General features: G+C 41.0%; 2 protein-coding genes across 2 annotated transcripts in view; one reads left to right on the top strand and one right to left on the bottom strand.

The window, feature by feature from the left end:
- Positions 1 to 5,147, top strand: part of LOC122353745 (Na(+)/H(+) exchange regulatory cofactor NHE-RF2) — a 16,190-nt gene extending 11,043 nt beyond the window's left edge. The window contains exons 7-8 of the mRNA XM_043251656.1: positions 7 to 2,262; positions 2,688 to 5,147. Coding sequence (XP_043107591.1) covers positions 7 to 207 — 201 coding nt within the window. The 3' untranslated portion in view covers positions 208 to 2,262; positions 2,688 to 5,147. The remainder of the gene's footprint in view (positions 1 to 6; positions 2,263 to 2,687) is intronic.
- LOC122353654 (transportin-2) lies at positions 4,441 to 19,029 on the bottom strand. The gene is made up of 25 exons (XM_043251562.1): positions 18,816 to 19,029; positions 17,082 to 17,181; positions 16,390 to 16,465; positions 16,158 to 16,307; positions 15,899 to 16,005; positions 13,924 to 14,057; positions 13,683 to 13,764; positions 12,522 to 12,644; positions 12,324 to 12,442; positions 12,148 to 12,208; positions 11,285 to 11,456; positions 11,051 to 11,203; positions 10,277 to 10,502; positions 10,027 to 10,198; positions 9,316 to 9,402; positions 9,059 to 9,166; positions 8,812 to 8,970; positions 8,543 to 8,630; positions 8,353 to 8,451; positions 8,105 to 8,200; positions 7,953 to 8,028; positions 7,540 to 7,639; positions 7,378 to 7,452; positions 7,147 to 7,292; positions 4,441 to 6,265 (listed from the first exon to the last, which is right to left on the bottom strand). The coding sequence occupies exons 2-24, from the start codon at positions 17,178 to 17,180 to the stop codon at positions 7,185 to 7,187; spliced, it is 2,670 nt and encodes an 889-aa protein (XP_043107497.1). The 5' UTR covers position 17,181; positions 18,816 to 19,029; the 3' UTR covers positions 4,441 to 6,265; positions 7,147 to 7,184.

Below are 19,029 nucleotides of genomic sequence, written 5' to 3'. Positions count from 1 at the left end.
TCACAGCTCTCAGACTCTGACCATCTCTCCAGCGACGACGCCCGTAAACCGAAGCGTGACGTGAAGTCTGACCCGTTCTGGGAGAGCGGTCTGAATCTGAGTCTGACCGCGGCCGAGGCCAAGCAGAAAGCCCGGGCCAAGCGGCCCAACAAGAGAGCGCCCCCTATGGACTGGAGCAAGAAACAGGAGATCTTCAGCAACTTCTGAGCCGCTCCGGCATCAGAAAACTCACCTCCACCAACCCACACAGACCAGACCCAAGACACAGACCGGATTAGACCAGCCTCCAGAGGCGAGCGGAAGAGCTTTGGGTTCAGGCTGATCCGGGAGCATGCTCGGGACGTACTGTGGATTCAGTCGGCATTTCCTTTCGCATTCAGCCATTCCCGCTCTTCCTCACAGACACTAACTCAACAACAGACACGGATAGAGAGTAAGACAATGGTATTACCGGGCAGAAACGGTAAGAAGGAAAGACAAAGGTGAAGAGAAAGTGTAATGAAGTGAACAAAAGATGTCTGAACGTCGAGGCAGAGGTCGTAGGTCAAAGGTGCGGCATTGTAAGACGCACGTGCAAAAACGAAGGGAAGTCAGGGTAGAATTACTAGCTGTAGCGTTATTTTTCAGACACACGTTTCCTGAATACCGTATGTTGTTTGTTGGCTTTAAGAGGAGCTTTTAAAACCACCGAAGAAGTCGTGATCGTGCGAGGCAGTGGCGGCTGACGGCGAGGGATCGGAGGAAAGGGAAAAGAAAGTTCAGCCTGAGATCTTTACGAAGGAGTCCGATAGTGCAATCCTCACAACATTCACCTAAAATAGCTACACTTTACACACGGCCAAAAGATTGATGACATCATCCTGCACTACGCAGATTTTCGTCCAATCGGACGCTCTCCGGGATTAGCATACTGGCCAATGGCTGTTTTATTTTTTGTTTTTTAAAGGGACGATGTCCCTGAAGCGTCCCACGCTAAAAGAATATTTATGTATTTATTTTCTCGCCGTGTTCTCATTAATGCTGGTTTAACGTGATATTGAATATCGAGTATTTATAGACATTATAGCTCAAAGGGCTGTCTTTATCATCTTATAGTGGTCCGAGAGGTGAACCTACAACGCTTTCTGACCCGCCTCTGTCTGGAGGGTTAACAGTAAAAACACACAAACAAATCTAGCTATTCATAATTAATAACATAACTGTGTATTCTGAAAACGGAAATGTAACTGATCACAGAAAAGCCCTTATATATTTACATCTGCGCATGTCGTTTTAAGTCAGTTTTGTTTGTTCATGTATGAGTCATTCTACAGAAATGTCCGCTTTTTTGCATTCATTTTTCTAACATTTAAAGCACATTATTATTATTACTTCCTGACTTTATGCATACATATAAACGGCAGCTTAAAAATCAGTTTTTGTGCATTCATTTTAAGACCACACATACTATTTTTTGGGACAAAATTGACTATGTTTCCTAAAGCAGGTTGGACTAAAAGCGTTATATGAAAGGAGAAAATTGCTCAAATTCTTCTTAGATCTTCAGGAAACATGAAAAAGCAAGTCCAGTGATTTCAAAATAAACTCTTTTTGTTAAGCTTCAGCACCGGTGACACAACTCCAGGGGACCGCTACTCCATTTCATGAAACATTTATTAGCCTATTAAAAACTTATTTCATACATTTCACATTTTTAAAAGTTTTGACCTCAAAATAAAGCACTTTCTCTCTGTGCACGGCCGGCGGGGAGACGCTTTGTGGCGCTTTATTTACTAAAAAAACTAATGTCACCGACCACATTGATGGCTCAAGAAGGCACAAGCGTTCAGATAACATACTGTGTGGTTTTAAAATAGAAATAAACTAACTCCAAGTGCTTCAGTACTTCAGTGGACATTTCCACGAGATGACTCGTATAAACTGTTTCTGTCGCCCTCGTCTCGTGTATGTCCGTTCTCTCATGTACCGGGCTCGCCCTCATACGCGTATTTACCGAAATAAAGCGAGTATTGTAGACGGAGGCTGTCGTGTGGCGTCGTGTGAGCCTGCCGCGGTGCAGCTTGGCGGTCTCTCTGGGACGCGCTTCCTCTCTCGGCCGCTGGAGGCGGTGTTTAACGGCGTGACTGAGGAGACGCTAATGGCGGGAAATGAAAGCAGCCATCCGTCCATAAAACCTCCTCAGCGTTTATGAAGCAGATTTTATCTGTTAAAAATGCGGGCGGATGGATGCTTCTCTGTAGTCACGGGTCGACTGTGTTTCAGGTGAGTGAAAACGGTCTCAGTGAAGTGAGTATCTGTGGATTATTCGTATTTTCTCGCATTTTAGGATTTCCTCATACTCCTTCCGCTTCCGGTTTTTTTAGTTTTCCTTTTAGCTTTACAGTTTTACTTTCCACAAGACTGATAATGTGTTTAATGCTAACCAGCATCATAAATCCATAAAAAGCTTTTATTATTATTATTTTAATTATTGTTATCATTTCAATGCGTACATTTATCATTATATTGTTTATTATTATCATTTTAATGCGTACATTTATCATTATATTGATTATTATTATCATTTTAATGCGTACATTTATTATTATATTGATTATTATAATAATTTTAATGTGTGCATTTATTATTATATTGATTATTATCATTTTAATGTGTACATTTATAACACTATCTTATTTCTAATGCAGCATCTCTGGGATGGTTTTCAACATCGTTCTCAAGTTCTGACTGCCATCAGTCTCCTACAATTTATTATTCTGATTTTTATATGAAAGTTATGAAAACACTTATCGCGGAGGGCTATGTTAGCAATTGGCAATGCAAAAATATATATATTTTGGGGTAATATAAATCGGGTGCTCTCGATTTTAACACAACTATGATGACATCCCATGATGAGAAACCTGCAAATGTGGGGAAAAATGTGAACCGATTCGCAACTCCGTAATGAAGATTATTAAGATTCATAAGATCAAGATTTGTAGGATTAATAATCCAGTTTGAAATAGCAACACGCCCTTTTGACTGATGAGTCGCAACAAAGAAAAATAATACATCCTAAATTTGTAATTAGTTATTTATATGCAGAGACGGTGGTTTTAAAGATTTTTAAATGTTTTTTTTAATGGCGTATTTAAACACGTATTTCATGCTCAGTGCTCGTCTTTTCTTACTTGGTGAGTTTAGCCAAATACATTAAATATAAGGTCAATTAGATCAGTATACTACACACACACACACACTGGTGGCTGTGGTTTCTCTTGCCGCTTAGTTTCTTCTTCTTTTCAGTTGGTTGAGTTCCAGCTCTCCAAAGTTTCACTTTGATGATGCCGTCACACCACACACACACTTCACCTTCTTTCACGGCACACACAGCTCTCACTCAGGTCTCTGGCTTGAAGTTCACACTCTGAGAGGGTCACCAGGAGTCTGTGACAACGTGTGCGAACGTACATGAGATAACGAATGAGTTTTGAGTGTGAAAACATCTGAACACGCTGAGAGTTCAGTATAATTTCGGACACTTTTTGAATATGTTGTTAGTCATGCGTGATTGCACACTACCATAGATGCGTTAAACCCCAACTTCCTGTCGTCGCTTGTCTGTTTCCTGTATGTGCAGCGAGACCGCTACAGCCATTACACACACACACACACACACAAAGCTTGGTCCTCACCTCAGATACGATTACAACACTGATCAGCACGACTGATGGCTGGTGAACAGCACCGTAAATACTAACCCTCTTCTGGAGCGTATTTGTAAAGGGTCTCTACTGTAAACTTACTCCATTATCGTCACGTGAAGATCTTATTTCTCACAGAAAGACAGTAGGGCAAACCAATCATGTCTTCTGAAGCGCTGGAGTCTGCTGGAAAGCATTACGGCTTGGCGATTTTTAAAACCCAAAGTCCAATCCAAAATTTCCTGGCACAGACCTGCGGCATGTTCTGGTGGGTGTTGCTTTTGGTTTTTCCCGTAACATGAGCAGCATCCCAAAGATTTCCATTGAAAATGTATTGCTGTAATGCCTCGTGACTATTCAGCCGACAGCTACCATCTAAATGCTTAACGTGGACACGACACAGGTCTAAAGAACCATCAAAAAAAGCAATAGTTTACTCAAGGAGTGGGACTTTATCATTCTAGAGCGCATTTACATAAACATAGGGTGACCATTTTACCCCAAAAGCATCCTGGCCGGCATTTTGGGAGCTTTTTTTTTTTAAAATTCGGTGTATGACATTGGTTCCTCGTGTTTTCAAAACCCTCTAGAGGTACTTCGAATCAAAGCGATACAAAAACCAGGGAAAAATGACAAGCATGGTCACCCAATGCATTAAAAGTCACAACATTGCGATCGTGATTACAGTAGTTTTTAGGTTCGCCTTGAACACTTTATAATAAAAAAAATAAATCAAGAGCACACAAAAGACTTCTTCAGCTTGGTAAAAAATCATTTTATTTTCCTGGCAAGGTAAAGAGAGAAAGGTGTGATTGTTTTTCTGTCTCAGTGCAGATTTCCACACGCAGCAATCGTTCTCCGCCTCGCCGTCCTTCCAACGGTCACTTCCTGTCTTTGCTTTCAGCTCGCTCTTATTTCAAATAGTCCGACCAACAAATATTGTCACAAGAAAAAAAAAAAAAGACGCATGATGAATCCAACAGTTTTATCAGTAAGTTTACCAGCAAATTCCTTACAAAAAAAATAAAAATAGCAAAACAAAAAGTGCATGACAAGCGATAATCCAAATTTAAATTACGCGTTTTGCTCCGATAGAATGTAAATGTGAATTCGGTTCTATTTATCGAAGTAACCAAAAAATTAGCAATAGCAGCAAAACTTAAAAAAAAAAAAAAAAAATCAAAAATTAACCTTATTGTTGTAAAACTATATTTGATATAGTTGTAATTTGTTGGATAAGCTGATTAAATCACTAAATACCAAATATCAATATGGCATCAATATTTATCGGTACAAATACATTCATACACACACACACACACTCACAAGCGCGCACACATCGTTGGTCACAGTTTACAGGTCAATAGGGGTCCAGGAGTCAAGTGTAAGGTACCTTAAAACAATTAACAACCTATTAACGCAAGAATACACGTACGAAATGCGAATTACGGAAAAAAACAAACAAAAAAAATACATGGCAATGACACTAACAAAACACACTTAAAAGCTCCCAACACAGCTACCGTTACACAAACCACACACACGTACACAACCGAACACATACATAACGCAAGTCATGATCGTTATACTGTGGAGTTTCCGTTCCAGCTCCTTCGCGACGAGACCGAATCTCTCGAAATCACGACAAGATTAAACTACGGTGCGGCTGAAAATCTGTAAACTACGATGAGTTTCAACAGCGAACACTGACCAAGCCCAGGAAAAAACTACAAGCCAACTACGCAAAAAAGTGAGAAGAAACATCAGAAATTAAACAATACGGCATAAGAGACGCAAGCAGAGAATCGTGACGACAATCGGACAGAACGACGACAACAAAGCTGATGATGATGATGATGATGAAGAAGATGATGAAAACTGTGAATTCTTAGATGCTCCCTTACTAAACGATCAAAAACACAAATTCGCGATAGCGCGCTAACCATTTTTTTAAGCCGAGATTGTTCTCGTTTCAACAAGAGTAATTATTAAAAAAAGAAAAACAACGCTAGTCTTTCCTAGATAGTCTCAGTGTTAAAGTCTGATTATGCTATTGCTACGGCAGCGCTGGCGCCGCAGGCTGCTCGTAGTTATTGCAACTTCATGTGCAAGTGTTTCTATGGTCAGTCTGCGTGTGAATGCGTTTGATTCTTATGCCTGGGATTAACTTGAGATTAAAAAAAAGTCGTATAACAGTTGCTGTCTAGCTTCCCTCCCTAATCTTACTCTTTTTTTTTTTCGTTTTTTTTTAAAGCAATTATTCCCAGATAACTGTCTATACCTCCCTCCCGTTTAACCTACGACCTCCCTCCCGCTCTCTTTAAGTTTGTTTTTCGCTCTCCCTCGGTTACGCTATCTCTCGTCTTCCCTACGTTTTTAGGTTTATTCCCCGTGATTGGGTGCATTCTGCAGTTAACTAGAGGAGTCCCCTCCCCCTCCCACCCACCCACCCACCCTCATGGACACACAAAGGGCGTGGGATCTGTCCGTCAGGCGGAGCGGCCAATCGCGTCCCTCTCCCCCACGATCAGGGCAGTGCAATACACAGATGGATGAGTTCCCCCCTCCTAAAGGTTCAACTGAAAGAAAAAGACAAAAAAAAATATAACAGGTCATACAAATTAATCCGTTTGACCAGTAAAATTATTTTTACAGGGATTCACATGCGTTTTATTTGTTTAACAATTCACAAATTAACAAATACTTCCATACCTACTTATGTATAAGTTGTTTAATATTCTACAATTGACTGTGAGCAAATAAAGGCAACATAAGCTGCATCTGTCAATGACGCAACAGACAAGTACTCTGCGGACCAGTCACTTTTTTCTTATTTAAATCATTTTCTCTTAAAACAAGTATGCTTATGCTTAAGTTTTTTGACACCACTCAAGTAACCAATGGCCAATTACGTGATGGAACAGTTATCCGTTTAACCGATAAATATTTACCGATATTAAAACCATTTGCCATTTTCATATTTCCATTTTAGAAATTATCCGTCTGATAAGGATGTAACAGGCTGATAGCTCATTGTTATTGGTTATTCAACTGCACAAATAATACATAACCATTTGGTTTTGGTTATCTAAAAAATCGTATGCTAACTAAATGTTACAGGCTAAACGTTACTAAATGTTATATATGTGTGCGTTTGCGCCGTGTCAAATGATTAAATCGCATCCAAAATAGGTTTGTTAAATTTGTTAAATCTAATATATACGAGAGTGTACTGTGTATACATAAATACAAACGTCTTGCATTACTTTTCATTTACGTTAATGTTTTTGGAGTCAGAAATGAGATTAAAGCTAATCTCGGGCATATTGATGAGGGCTCAACATTATGCAAATGAACAGAGGTGTGATATACGACTGTCAGTCAGCTGAGCTCAAATTATCTGCCATTTAATGCAGTAACACCTAGGACAGTGATCCTTCACAAGCACATCGTCACTGACCTGACAGCATGTGCTGTGTGTGAAGCAGAGGGGAGGGGCTACACGCCATAGCATGCAGAGAGGCGTTCCTTCAGGATGGGCGGGAACTGCTCCGAGAACTGCTGCCAGTTCTCCTCACCGACCTGGTCCTTAAAGCCATGTAGGATCTACAGAGAAACACGCACATCTTCATTCATCAACACGGATCTTTAAAATTCGGCCGCTACGCAGGCAACCCCGTGCTCAACTGACCTTGTAGAACATGTCTCTCAGGTCATCTTTAGGGTTGACCCAGGAGGCCACCGCGTCGCAGAAGAAGATGAAATCCTGAGCGAGAGATGGGTGAAAGGAAATGAGTGCTGGAGGAAAGAGGAACATGAGGGTCGATCACAACAGAGCGACGCGAGAGCTGACCTGAACCACACCGCCAGGATTCACACCGATCATTACACAGATGCCTCTGAAGGCAGAGTCTTTTTCCTCATTATCCCTGATGTTTCGTAACGACGTGCACCTGGAAAAAGAAAAATCATTCAATAATATTAGCTTAAAAGGTGAACATTACGTATTCTCAATTTAAACCAACTTTAGCAAAAATGTGGTGTTGGTAATACTTAAGTTTCTGCTCATCATGGCTAAATTTACCAGGTTTTGCAAAATATAACAATTTATAGAATTATAACCGATTTCTATTTGAATATATAGTAAAATTAAATTCATTCCTTGGGATCAAAGCTGATTGTTCAGCATCACTGCTGCGGTCACGTGATCCTTTCGTAAACCATTCTAGTTATGCTGATTTGAAATCTCTAGACGTTTTGACTCACCAGGGTCTGATGAACTGTTGCAACATGGGAGCCACTTCCTGTGGACAGACGTAACCCAGGCGACCAATCGTGATGGCTTTAAGGAGAAGGGGGAGGAGTTAAGGTTTGACTGCTTATCTGTGTGAAAGGCAAATAATCATGCACGCTCGTACCCGTGTTCTCCAGCAGGGTTTTGGGAGTGTTGGGTCTGTTGATGATCTCTACCAGATGAGGAAGAACCAGAGCCACATATGGCTGCATCTCCACACCTACGACAACACAAAGACCGGTGACGTCACGTGACCAATAACAATCAGCTTACTGACGACGACATTCTATGGCTCTAAATCTATGCATCGTTCTGAATCCTAATCCACGTTAGGATGCATCTTAAATCACGATCAGTGTTGACGATCCTCACCCATCTGCATGCAGATCTCTCCGATGGCCCAGGTTGCGTTGTTACACACCGAGATGAACTCCGGGTTCAGATTTGTCCCCAGGATCGGCATGAACTCAGCTAAACGCACATACACAGTTTCGGTGATTAATATGAATTTATTTGACAGAGTCAAGGGTGCATCACGCTTGTCAAAACGAACTGGTCTTACCGATGCAGGGTTTGACGTGTGGAAAACAGGCCTTGGTCAGATCACCCAGCAGAGCAAATGAGCTCTGTCTCACCTCAGGCATAGTGTCCTACAAACGAGAGTATCGCTTTCAATTTGCATATTAAATACTTGATAGTAGTATATATTTATTTAATGCCATGCCAGAATCTTATGCTAATTTCATGGCAAAAACAATTTCAAATTGCAATTTAAATACTTGATTGATACAACAATTATAACTTTTTCTTAAACTCTTTCACTCACTGTACCTGCATACACTGGAACAGAAGGGTCATGATGTTGCTACGGGCAACCAGCTGGTCCACATGACCCCCGAGACCTTCAGCCAGACCGCTGAGCAGATCCAGAGCGACTATCATGAAGTCCTTATCTGGAGCTTCATACTGATCTGGCTGCTGGCTGTACATCTACACACACACACACACAGAGAGGTGGGTTAATGACCGTGAGATCCACCGATGTACATAAAGTGTGTGATTAAGTGTGTGTTTTCACCATGGCTTGTGCGAGTGTCTTCTGCACCAGAGTAACACAGCGCTGATAAACGGGCTCGCAGTATGGGAGGAAGCCGCTCTGTAACGCCGTAGCCACAGACGACAAACACTACACAAACACAGAGATGACGACAACCATTCATTGTCCTTTTTCTCTTTTCAATTACTATTGTTTTAGCAGAACTATGTACAATTATGCGTCATAAAAAAATAAAGTCAAGTTAAACTAAGAAACGAAGGCTTTCGTTCTGTTCTCACCTCCAGCAGAGGAAACAGGTCTTTATCCTCATCTTTGAGTTCATTCCACTTCTGGATGAGAGGCGGCATCAGTTTCTGAATGTATTCCTGTACACACACACACACACACACACACACACACACACACACACACAAGATCAGTGATCTCTACTCCTACAAACATGCTCTAATTATATTTAACTTTTTAAATCAAGCTGACAAAGATGAGCAGAGGCTGATCGAACTGAAAATGTGATTTACTTAAAGATGGCTTCCATAATAAATCTATTTCACAAAAAAATGGTAGTTAAAATGTATAGCTGGAAAGTTTAATTAAACCGACTAAAAGTGACAAGTAAAAGTTTTTTTTCCAAATCAATGCTGCTCTTAAATTTTCTATTCAAAGAAGTAAAAAAACAAGTGCGTTTCCACAAGAATATTAGGCAGCACAACTGTTAATAATTGATAAATGTTTCTTGAGCAGTAAATCAGCATATTAAAATGATTTCTGAAGGATTATATGGCACTGAAAACTGGAGTAATGATGCTGAAAATTCAGTTTTGATCACAGGAATAAATTATGTTTTAATGCACAGCATAACAGACAAGTTATCATAAATTGTAATGATATTTTTTTTTTCAAATAAATGCAGTTTTTGGCCTCTTTTACGTTAGAAAAAAAAAGTATCGGTAGCACAAGACGACTGGAAATGGCTCGTGGAAACTAATTACCGGTTGGTTCAGATGATGTCCGACAGAGTCTGCCAGGGTGCCGATGGCGTCGTAGAGGATGAGCAGGTTCTTGTGCTGATATTTTCCAAACGCAAACACCAGAGTGTCTAAAATGAAACTGAGGTACGGAACCAGCTCCGTACACGCTTCCTCTTCCAGCGTCGCAAACGCACTTAAAAAGATCACAGTCGTTTCGTAAGTCCAATTGGTCAAAGGACATTTCATGTGTGAATTCCTGTCAGACGCTCACCTGCAGGCGGCCTCCTGCACCCTCTTGTTGCCGTCCAGGATGCGTTTGAGCAGCTCCGTCATGAGCGGTTTGAGGTGGGCGTCCGGCGGCTGGCTCACCACCCAGTGCGCGTAGCGGCTGAGCGTCCAGCAGGCGATGGAGCGAACCAGAGCCTTTTTATCGCACAGACACTGGATGAGGTGCGGGATGAGCTCGGGCAGGTAGGGGACCATGCCCTGCATACAGCCTGACGGAAAGAAGAGGGACGTATAAACTAGGGAAGCGCAGGATTATCAGAGCGACCGATAATAACTAAAACGTAAACATCGGAATTGCCTTGATTTGAGAAAAAAATTTAAATAAAAAATGCCTTGCTGATAAATGGAATAGCTCGCATGTGCTCAAAATGTGAAAAAAAAAAAAAAAAAAAAAAATCAGCAGTGTGGTCATTCTTGAAGCAAACATTGGCTTGAAAGATAGATAGATAGATAGATTGCTGTATTTAATCTGAGAGAGTGTGTGAGAGTCAAAAGTTATATCATTAAGATATAATGAATAAATAAAGCAGGATCAAGTGTCATTTATAATGTTTGTATGTTTTGATTTAAAGGTTAAAATCTATAGCTTAGTACACCTTTAAATGTACTCAAAATTAAACCATTTGATTAAAAATTATGCACAGGAGAGACAATCAACTGGAAATATATTGGCATAGGTATTACCAAAATGGTAAGAAACCCAAAAAAAAAACGTAAAGTAATTAGTGAATTCAGTCTGTGAGTGTGAGAGAGACACCTTCAGCGATGGCTCCCAGGACCAGTATCCCAGACTCTTTGATGACCCAGTCCGGGTGGAACAGCAAACCCTTCAGCAACGGGAGCAGGTGCGGCAACAGCTCGTCCCGAAAGACGTTAGCCAACACGTCCAGTGCCGCCGCAGAGCACTTCCCTAGAAACACATGAAAACACACGCTTCATACACGCAGCTGAGCGGTTACAGCAGGCGCGCCACGGTCGGCCGTTCACTCACGTAAGTTCCAGTCAGACAGCGTGTCGTCGTCGTCGTCCTCGTCTTCGTCGATGTCCTCTCCTTCCTCGCCCTCTCCTCCCTCGTGCTGCAGTGTGACGGTGCGGGACTTGTGAAAGCGAGGCTTGATGTCCTGCTCGCTGTCAGGAACGTTGTCGTCCTCCTCCACGTCACCCTGAGACACGGAGAGAGAGAATTCAGATTGAAGTACTAATCTGAGCAATCAGTCGGGAAACTCTTTACAGCATTAACAGTGAGAATTCTCTTAAATTCAACAATTAAATTGTGTTGAATAAAATTAAAACTATTATAAATCTGCCACTGAAATAAAGCGGAAATGTAAATATTAAATATGTAAATATTAGATGAACTTAATGGAAATGATGCCTTGGCTAAAAATCACAAAAATTGTTGAAATGAGAAAAATAAATATGTAAAACAAACTTAAAAATATTTCATTTAAAGAACTGTAAGAAATCTGAAATAAAATTAAATATGTTTTATACGAAAAACTAAAAATAATAAAAAAATTTCTTTGGCAACTAGTGAAATAAGTTCAGCAGCAAAATTAATAAATCAGTGAACTAAATTAGTAAAACAAACCAAATTAAAAAAGCATAAATTTAAAACTAATTTGCTACATAAACTGAAAATACAATAATAAAAGCTAATTCGCAATATTAATAAATATTATAAGAATATATAAATAACACTAAAGTAACACTAATATTAAAAATCTAAATGAATCCGAATCGAATGCTTGTGAAACTACTGGATATTATGAGAATGCCAATTTAACTAATGCAATAAACATGATTTGATTTAAAGGAATATCCCTGACTCGTGTCTCGTATGCGGTGACTGACCTTCAGTAAAATGATGTCAATCTCAGAATACTTCATTCCGTTGACCAGGATGGGGATGAGTCTGTGGAGGAGAACATCGACATTGGATCATCATGACTTCGGATCCGATCTCTCAGACAGAACTAAACAGAGGCTTCATCTCAGATGTGTTAGAGACGACGGCCCGCAGTACTCACTGGACCAGGTGTCCTGACAGAGCCTCCTTACAGATGGGCTGCTCGGCCAGAGTCAGCCAGAACTCGCAGGCCTCCAGGGCCACGTTCTCGTCGGCGTCCTGCGTGCGCTGCAGCATGTACTGCAGCAAGAGACACGGACCACATATAAAGATCCTAGATACCTTCACGTGACAGTAAGACATCGGATGCCGGTCTCACCTGTATGATGCTGTGCATGTGGGGTATCAGGCGGTCGATCCGGACCTCCAACAGCATGACCAGAGCTCTGCACACGTTCTTCCTCACCTCACAGTCTTCGTCCCCCGCCAATGCAAACAGAGACTGAAAACGAAGCACACGGAGCACAGATGAGCTGAGGCTTCACCGCTGATGCAACTACTAACTCGTGGGTCAAGCCGGATTGTAGTAGACATATTAGACCGCTGTGAAGTGTGTGCTTCCTTGAAAGAACTGCAAGCTTGATTCGTCCTAGGTTGTTGTGGAAAAATTGTGTTTGTGTGTATTAGAGCCCTTTCCAACAATGACTGCGTGCTTTTGAGATCCATCTTTTCACGGACAATGGACTTATTTTGCAGCTATTACAGAAAATTCAAACACGCACACACTGGTGGCTCCCGAATGAAAAGCGATACATTAAGAGTCGAGGGAGCAAAAACATTTTGAGTTTGAAGATCAGGGTAAATGAAAATTATTTTGTCTTCTGGGAAACATTATCTGTAGCCTCTGAAGGGCAGTACTAAATGTAAACGATGACATTTAGGTAAAATAAGAAAAATGTACAGATCTCCATTCTGTTCAAAAGTTTTCAACCCCCAGCTCTTGACGCAAGATTTCTTCTTCTGCGTAATCAGTGAGAGTTTAAACCACCTCATAAATGTACATACGAGTCCCTCAGTTGTCCTCAGTGTGAAAAGATAGATGTCAAAATCATACAGACACTGTTGGAAAGGACTCAAATAGACAAAAAAAAAAGAACAGCTGGCAGTTGTTTAGGACAAACAAAAGAAAACGGCTGGGGAACATTTTATTATTAATATTAAGAATCAAGTGAGTGGAAACTTCTGAAGAGTTTTTTTTTTTCTATAAAGTGAACTTATTTTTGGACTATATATAAGCCTCATATGAAATATCTTATCCAGGTCAGTACTAAAACAATAGCATGCATTTTGTATGATTATTTCGGTAAAATAACATTTTTATGGTTCTTGTAATTCTTACAGACTGAATCAATTCATTAGCTGATTTCCTCACTGAATCAGTTCATGAATCGCTCACTCAACGAGCTGAAAACTTACAATTACTGCAAGAAATATTACGTTTTGCTCGACAGAAGCCACTCTTTGCTGGAGGTCAACTCACCTCTATGAATGTGTCGATGTTGTCCATGAGAGCCTGCGCCCTGCCAATAATGAACTGATTGACGCACGCTATGGCATGAGACCTACAGAGAGAGAGAGCGTGAATCAATGTTATTACTCATTACCAAACACAGAAGGCGTATCAGTGATGTACGTGTGTGTGTGTGTGTGTGTGTGTGTGTGTGTGTGTGTGTGTGTGTGTGTGTGTGTGTGTGTGTGTGTGTGTGTGTGTGGTTCTTCACCTGATCTTGGGGCTGCAGTGTTTGAAGAACTGCAGGAATTTGGGGATCATGATGTTGAGGGGTCGGTTCAGGGCATCACTGTCCAGCAGTTCAGACGAGTCCTCACAGATCTTCTGCAGCGCACCAAAAGAACCCTGTACACACACAATACATAAATAGATCAACTGCATTATGGGTTTATAATCAGAAGAGGAATCTTTATCTGTTATAGTGCCATGATAACTTGAGTATGTCTGGTCATGCCCATAATTTAAATGAAAAAATGTATAGGCCAAATAAATAATAATGTTTCACTTTTAATTATTGATCTAGGTAGTCCAGAGACTTTACAAGTTCAGTAGTTTTGTTATGGTTTAATACTAATTTGATACAGCAGTTTAAGCAGGACTGGACAATAATTCAGTATTAATATATATTGCGATATATTTTGTTTTTAATAACAGTGATACGATTTTAACAACTGCGATAATTCGATATACCAGCGTTTCCAATAAGCTGATTTATTTGCGGCATGCCACACATTTCAAAATCAAAGCGCGACGCAGGTGTAATGTATCTTTGAAGGGACCCCGACGGTCTTTTTAAAGTCACACACCTGTAATAAACACTATGAGAGCTGAGGTCTACTCAGCACCTGGTCGTTAGGTTCTTGAAAACAAACAGGTTAATTGTGTGTAAAAATGCAGTCTGGCAAGCCAATCACATCACAGGGCATTCTTGTGCAACTGTTGTTGTTCGAACAGAAGGTCTTGTCAAGTGCGCTGCACTGTTGAAGGAATTTATTGCACATTTTGGGAAAATACAAGGGAGGTAACAGGATTATGTCTCAGTCACATGATGATATGAAATGACAGATGGCCCATGCAAAAAAAAAAATAAATCATGAAAGGTCTTTAAAGTGGTGTTCTGGGCCATTATACTTTGGCACAATATCTGTCAAATGAACTAAAACCAATAGCACAATATGGCTTAATCCTTTAATCAAGCTTGCTTTCGTTCGGGCGATCGGCTCGTGATCCGGTGTCTTCTGCGTCTCTGAACAGCTCCGTTCACACTGAATAAATGCCGTCAACACGTCTACCTCATCTGCTTGCAGTTGAGCGCGAGTGTAGAACAAAACAAGCACCAGTTCTGCTTTACTTTGTATGGTAGATGATTACGGCGTATTACTAGACTTGTAGTGAGACTTTTGGAGCCCGTTTTCACCGAAGCTGTTCTTTTCCCGTCAAAATAAAAGCTCTACTTTCATTTACATTAAATAAAAACACACAATTGCAGCAGCTTTAAAAATTCTAAATAATTCCTTCAAGGGTAGAAATTAGGAAAGAAGTTATGTAAATTTCCCTAAAGCAAAAAAAAATAAATTTTATTCATTGTCATTTATTTTACAAGTGCAGTTGTTTTACAATATATGGCTATTGCTGTCACAGAAATACAAATAATACAAAACTGTTATTGCTATAATCTAAATTAATTGTTTTTTCTAAAACAACAGTGTGAACGCAATTTAGATTCAGCATGCCACGAATGAAAAGAGGGTTGAGGTTAACCTCGAGGTTCAGGACTTTTTCTAAACGTAATTTTTTTCAATAAGAACATGAGTTGGACCTCTTCATTTAGAACTCCCAAAGTACATTTATGCCTAATTGTCCTTGGAAAAAGTACATTTTTAAAGGCAAATTGCACTTTTCCAATGCTGTATGTGTTGTTTTCTTCTTAAAACAACAAATATCATACCGTTGACCGCATATCAAGATATTATCGTATTGTTGGGTTTCCATCCCTAGAAAATACTGAAAGTGCATGTTGAAATCAGTAAGCGTACTGCACTATTATGATGCTATTCCACAGAACATGGAAATAAACGCTGCATTTTATTGCTAAATTGGTATATTGATGCATATAAAAGAAATGAGGGTGAAGAAGTGGGGTGTTTGGGTCGACAATGTGGGAGTTTGGTTAAAACGCGTTTTACCTCACAGGTGTTGTAATCCTCTGAGTTGAGGAGGTTGCAGAGCTGAGGAAGCAGTTCAGGCCACGTCTGCAGCTCCCCTTTAGACGCGATGGTAGTGATGAGAATACCTGCGGACACGCACGGACACAAACCCAACTATAACAAAGCCTCGTAAGCTATTAGTGTCGCTCAAAGACAACGAACACTCGAGCAATTACAGCTAATCAAATCAAGAGTTTTGCACGCGTTCCCTCCACATCCATCACAGGTTCAGACTGACCGATGGTGGCGCGGATGAGCGGGGACGGGTCTCCGATGTTATTGAGACACTCTCTCTTGATGAAGTCGGCCACGGCCGGGGGGAAGTTCTGGTAGTGAGCCTTCACGTTGTTCTTGAGAATCAGACCGCTCAGAGAACGGGTGGGCTCGTCTGCAGAGACGGAGACAGGCTTTTCAGAGAAGCGACAGGAGAGTGCGCGAGACACGGAGGAAGACGACGGGACATTACAGACCTTCAGATTTGAGGCTGGTGAGGACGAAGATGAGATAGTTGTTAAAGTCTGGATACTGGTTCAGCTGCTCCAGTTTCTAAAGCGAGAGAGGCAGGAAGACATTAGGATCTCTTAAAAACGAGATTATTAAAAGATTATTAAGATGTCTATAAACTACGCCAGTAGATTTAGACATAAAAAAGGGACTAGGGGAATAAGGTTTAAAATCGTTTTCGTGAATAAATCAAATCATTCCCCAAAAAACCCCACAGAAATAACACAAATGCTGTGAACAAAGCTGAATTCAGAGCATTACTCGCATGATCCTTCAAATCAGAAATCAATCTAATATGTGGATTTGCTGCTCAAGTAATGTTTTAAAATATGGAGGATAAAAAACATTTGGGCTGCTTCATATTTTTGTATTCTTTGATGAACACTGACGTTGTTATTAACACTTTTAATCATCTGAATGCGTCTCAACTAAATAAAACGCTTGCATTTGTATTCCAAGATAAATATTTTAAACGTACAATAAATAAAAATGTTACACTTCAGCATATGACCCATCAAAAACGGCTAACACAAAAATCAGACTGAAGACATGTAATCATTTGCCCAGCTATGTTTTGACGGATAAGTAAGCTTTGAGGACATTTACATGACATTTAGTCTTTAAGACGAACACGTAAGTGACCGTAATGATAATCTACCTCTTGAACGGCTCTCTGCGTGGCCGTGTCTGGAGACTGCGAGTCCTTCAGCAGCTGCAGCACCTGCTGTAAACCCTGTTCATCCGGCTGCCACTCCATCCTGAGACACGCGCACACACACACACACAGAGAGACAGGAAACAAAGAGGAAAAATGAGTGGAAACGCACGCCCTCCTGACCACGGCTGCTTTCTTGGAACGGTTATAGGAAGAAGCGAGCAAATAACACGCATCGCAAACACCCACAGACCCACGCATTCACAACAAATTCCTGGTTTAAAACACTTTTAATTGTTGAAGCCAGGCTAATCCGCCGCGAGCACCTGGACGGCAGGGTTACACATCAGCTTTACCATCTGATCTGCTTTAGTGGGATCGAGGCAGACGAGAGTGTGAATGCCGTGATGCGCGAGCGTCTGACTCGCGTGTGGGCCGCGTGTGAACGCGCGAGCATTTCTTCAGGGGCTCTGCAAATGCTCAGGAAGTGCACCGGATCCATTTAAATACCAGTTCACTGCATACGCTACCGTTTCTCCTGCGTATCAGTTCGAGCGTACAGATTGGTGCGAGAGAGTCAGCAGCAAGCAAACCTGAAAACCTGTTCTCCGGCAAGATTTCAAACGTTTCGACGATGAAAAAGAATGAATCGTTCGCATGTTACAAATGCAACCCGATGCGTGGAGACACAGAGACACAGATTAATAAAAAAAAAAAATAATTATTTCATCACAAAGTTGTTTCGTTCTACAGTTTCTAACTTGATTTCAAAACTGTGCACTTGTGAACTTTTCGTGTCTTAAGTAACTGTATAAATGTCTGTCCATATCTAAAAATTAGAGAAGGAGAAGATAAACTGTACGGATAGATAGACAGTAAGGCGTATACATGCATATATCTAGTTAGTTTTAATGCCTTGGAGCACAAAACAGGTCTAAAGTAGCAAAGGAATATTTGTAGCAATATACAACAACGCATTGCACTGGGACAAAATTATAAAAGATCTATAAGCCAAAAATCATTAGGTTATTAAATAAAGATCACGTTCCGTGAATATTTTGTACATTTTCGACTACATGCATTGCTAAGGACTTCATTTGGACAACTTTAAAGGTGATTTTCTCAACACTCAGATTCAAATAGTTGCATCTCAGTCAAATACAGTCCTTTAAAAAAACATGTCTCTAACAAACCATATATTAACAGATTTTTCGTGTGTTTTGAGATGACGCATAAATCCTAATTTTGAAAAACTGACCGGTTTTGTGGTCCAGGCTCAAATGATATTATAAACATGCACATACGACTGAAAAGTGTGTCCGTGTGTATGTCTGAGGACTGCCTGAACGGGTGTATGATACATGTGTAGCGTGTCTGCGTTACATGGATGTTTGTGAGGGTGTATGGGGGATGTTTATGTGCCTACTTTAGTGTCCCGTTTGTATGTATAATCTCTGTGTGTGTGTGTGTGTATGAGTGTGTAGGCCGTGTGTGTGTGTGTGTGTGTGTGTGTGTGTGTGTGTGTGTGTGTGTGTGTGTGTGTGTGTGTGTGTTTACGCAGCCCGGTTTAACCCAATTCCCCAGCTCACATCAGACGCGTTAACCGATCACACACGAAATAAAACGCATCAAACCCCGCTATACGTGCGAGATGAGCGTGTATAACGATGCGGGATAAACACACACAGTCGCTCATGTAGCCGTTAGCCGCTGTGCTAACCCGCCAAACGCTCTCACCTTCAGTCACTGTTTCTCACTCTCGGCGTCGGCGTGTATCTCTCTCTGCCGCGGCAACGCGCTGATAGCCGTCGGTTGGCGGTCACGGATGGCTCGCCGCGGGTTTCTGCGTAATTTCTGCGGGATTTAATCGGCGTGTTTGCTGTTATTCTTCTTTCACCGGCGGCGCCTGATGCATGGCGGACGCGTTAATCGCGCGGTGTGGATCTGAGCG

This window comes from Puntigrus tetrazona, chromosome 1 (assembly GCF_018831695.1).
Source record: "Puntigrus tetrazona isolate hp1 chromosome 1, ASM1883169v1, whole genome shotgun sequence".
Lineage (NCBI taxonomy): Eukaryota > Metazoa > Chordata > Actinopteri > Cypriniformes > Cyprinidae > Puntigrus > Puntigrus tetrazona.
This window is presented reverse-complemented; position numbering and strand designations above follow the sequence as displayed.

Bases quoted from the DNA above. Each gene is read 5' to 3' on its own strand.
- LOC122353654 (XM_043251562.1), bottom strand. From the start codon at position 17,180: ATGGAGTGGCAGCCGGATGAACAGGGTTTACAGCAGGTGCTGCAGCTG. The intron at 16,006-16,157 runs GTCAGTCTGAAC...GCGTGTCCGCAG, and splicing joins GCTCATCCGCGCCACCATCG to GTATTCTCATCACTACCATC. The intron at 9,403-10,026 runs GTAATTAGTTTC...GTGTGTGTACAG, and splicing joins GACATCATCTGAACCAACCG to GAATACATTCAGAAACTGAT.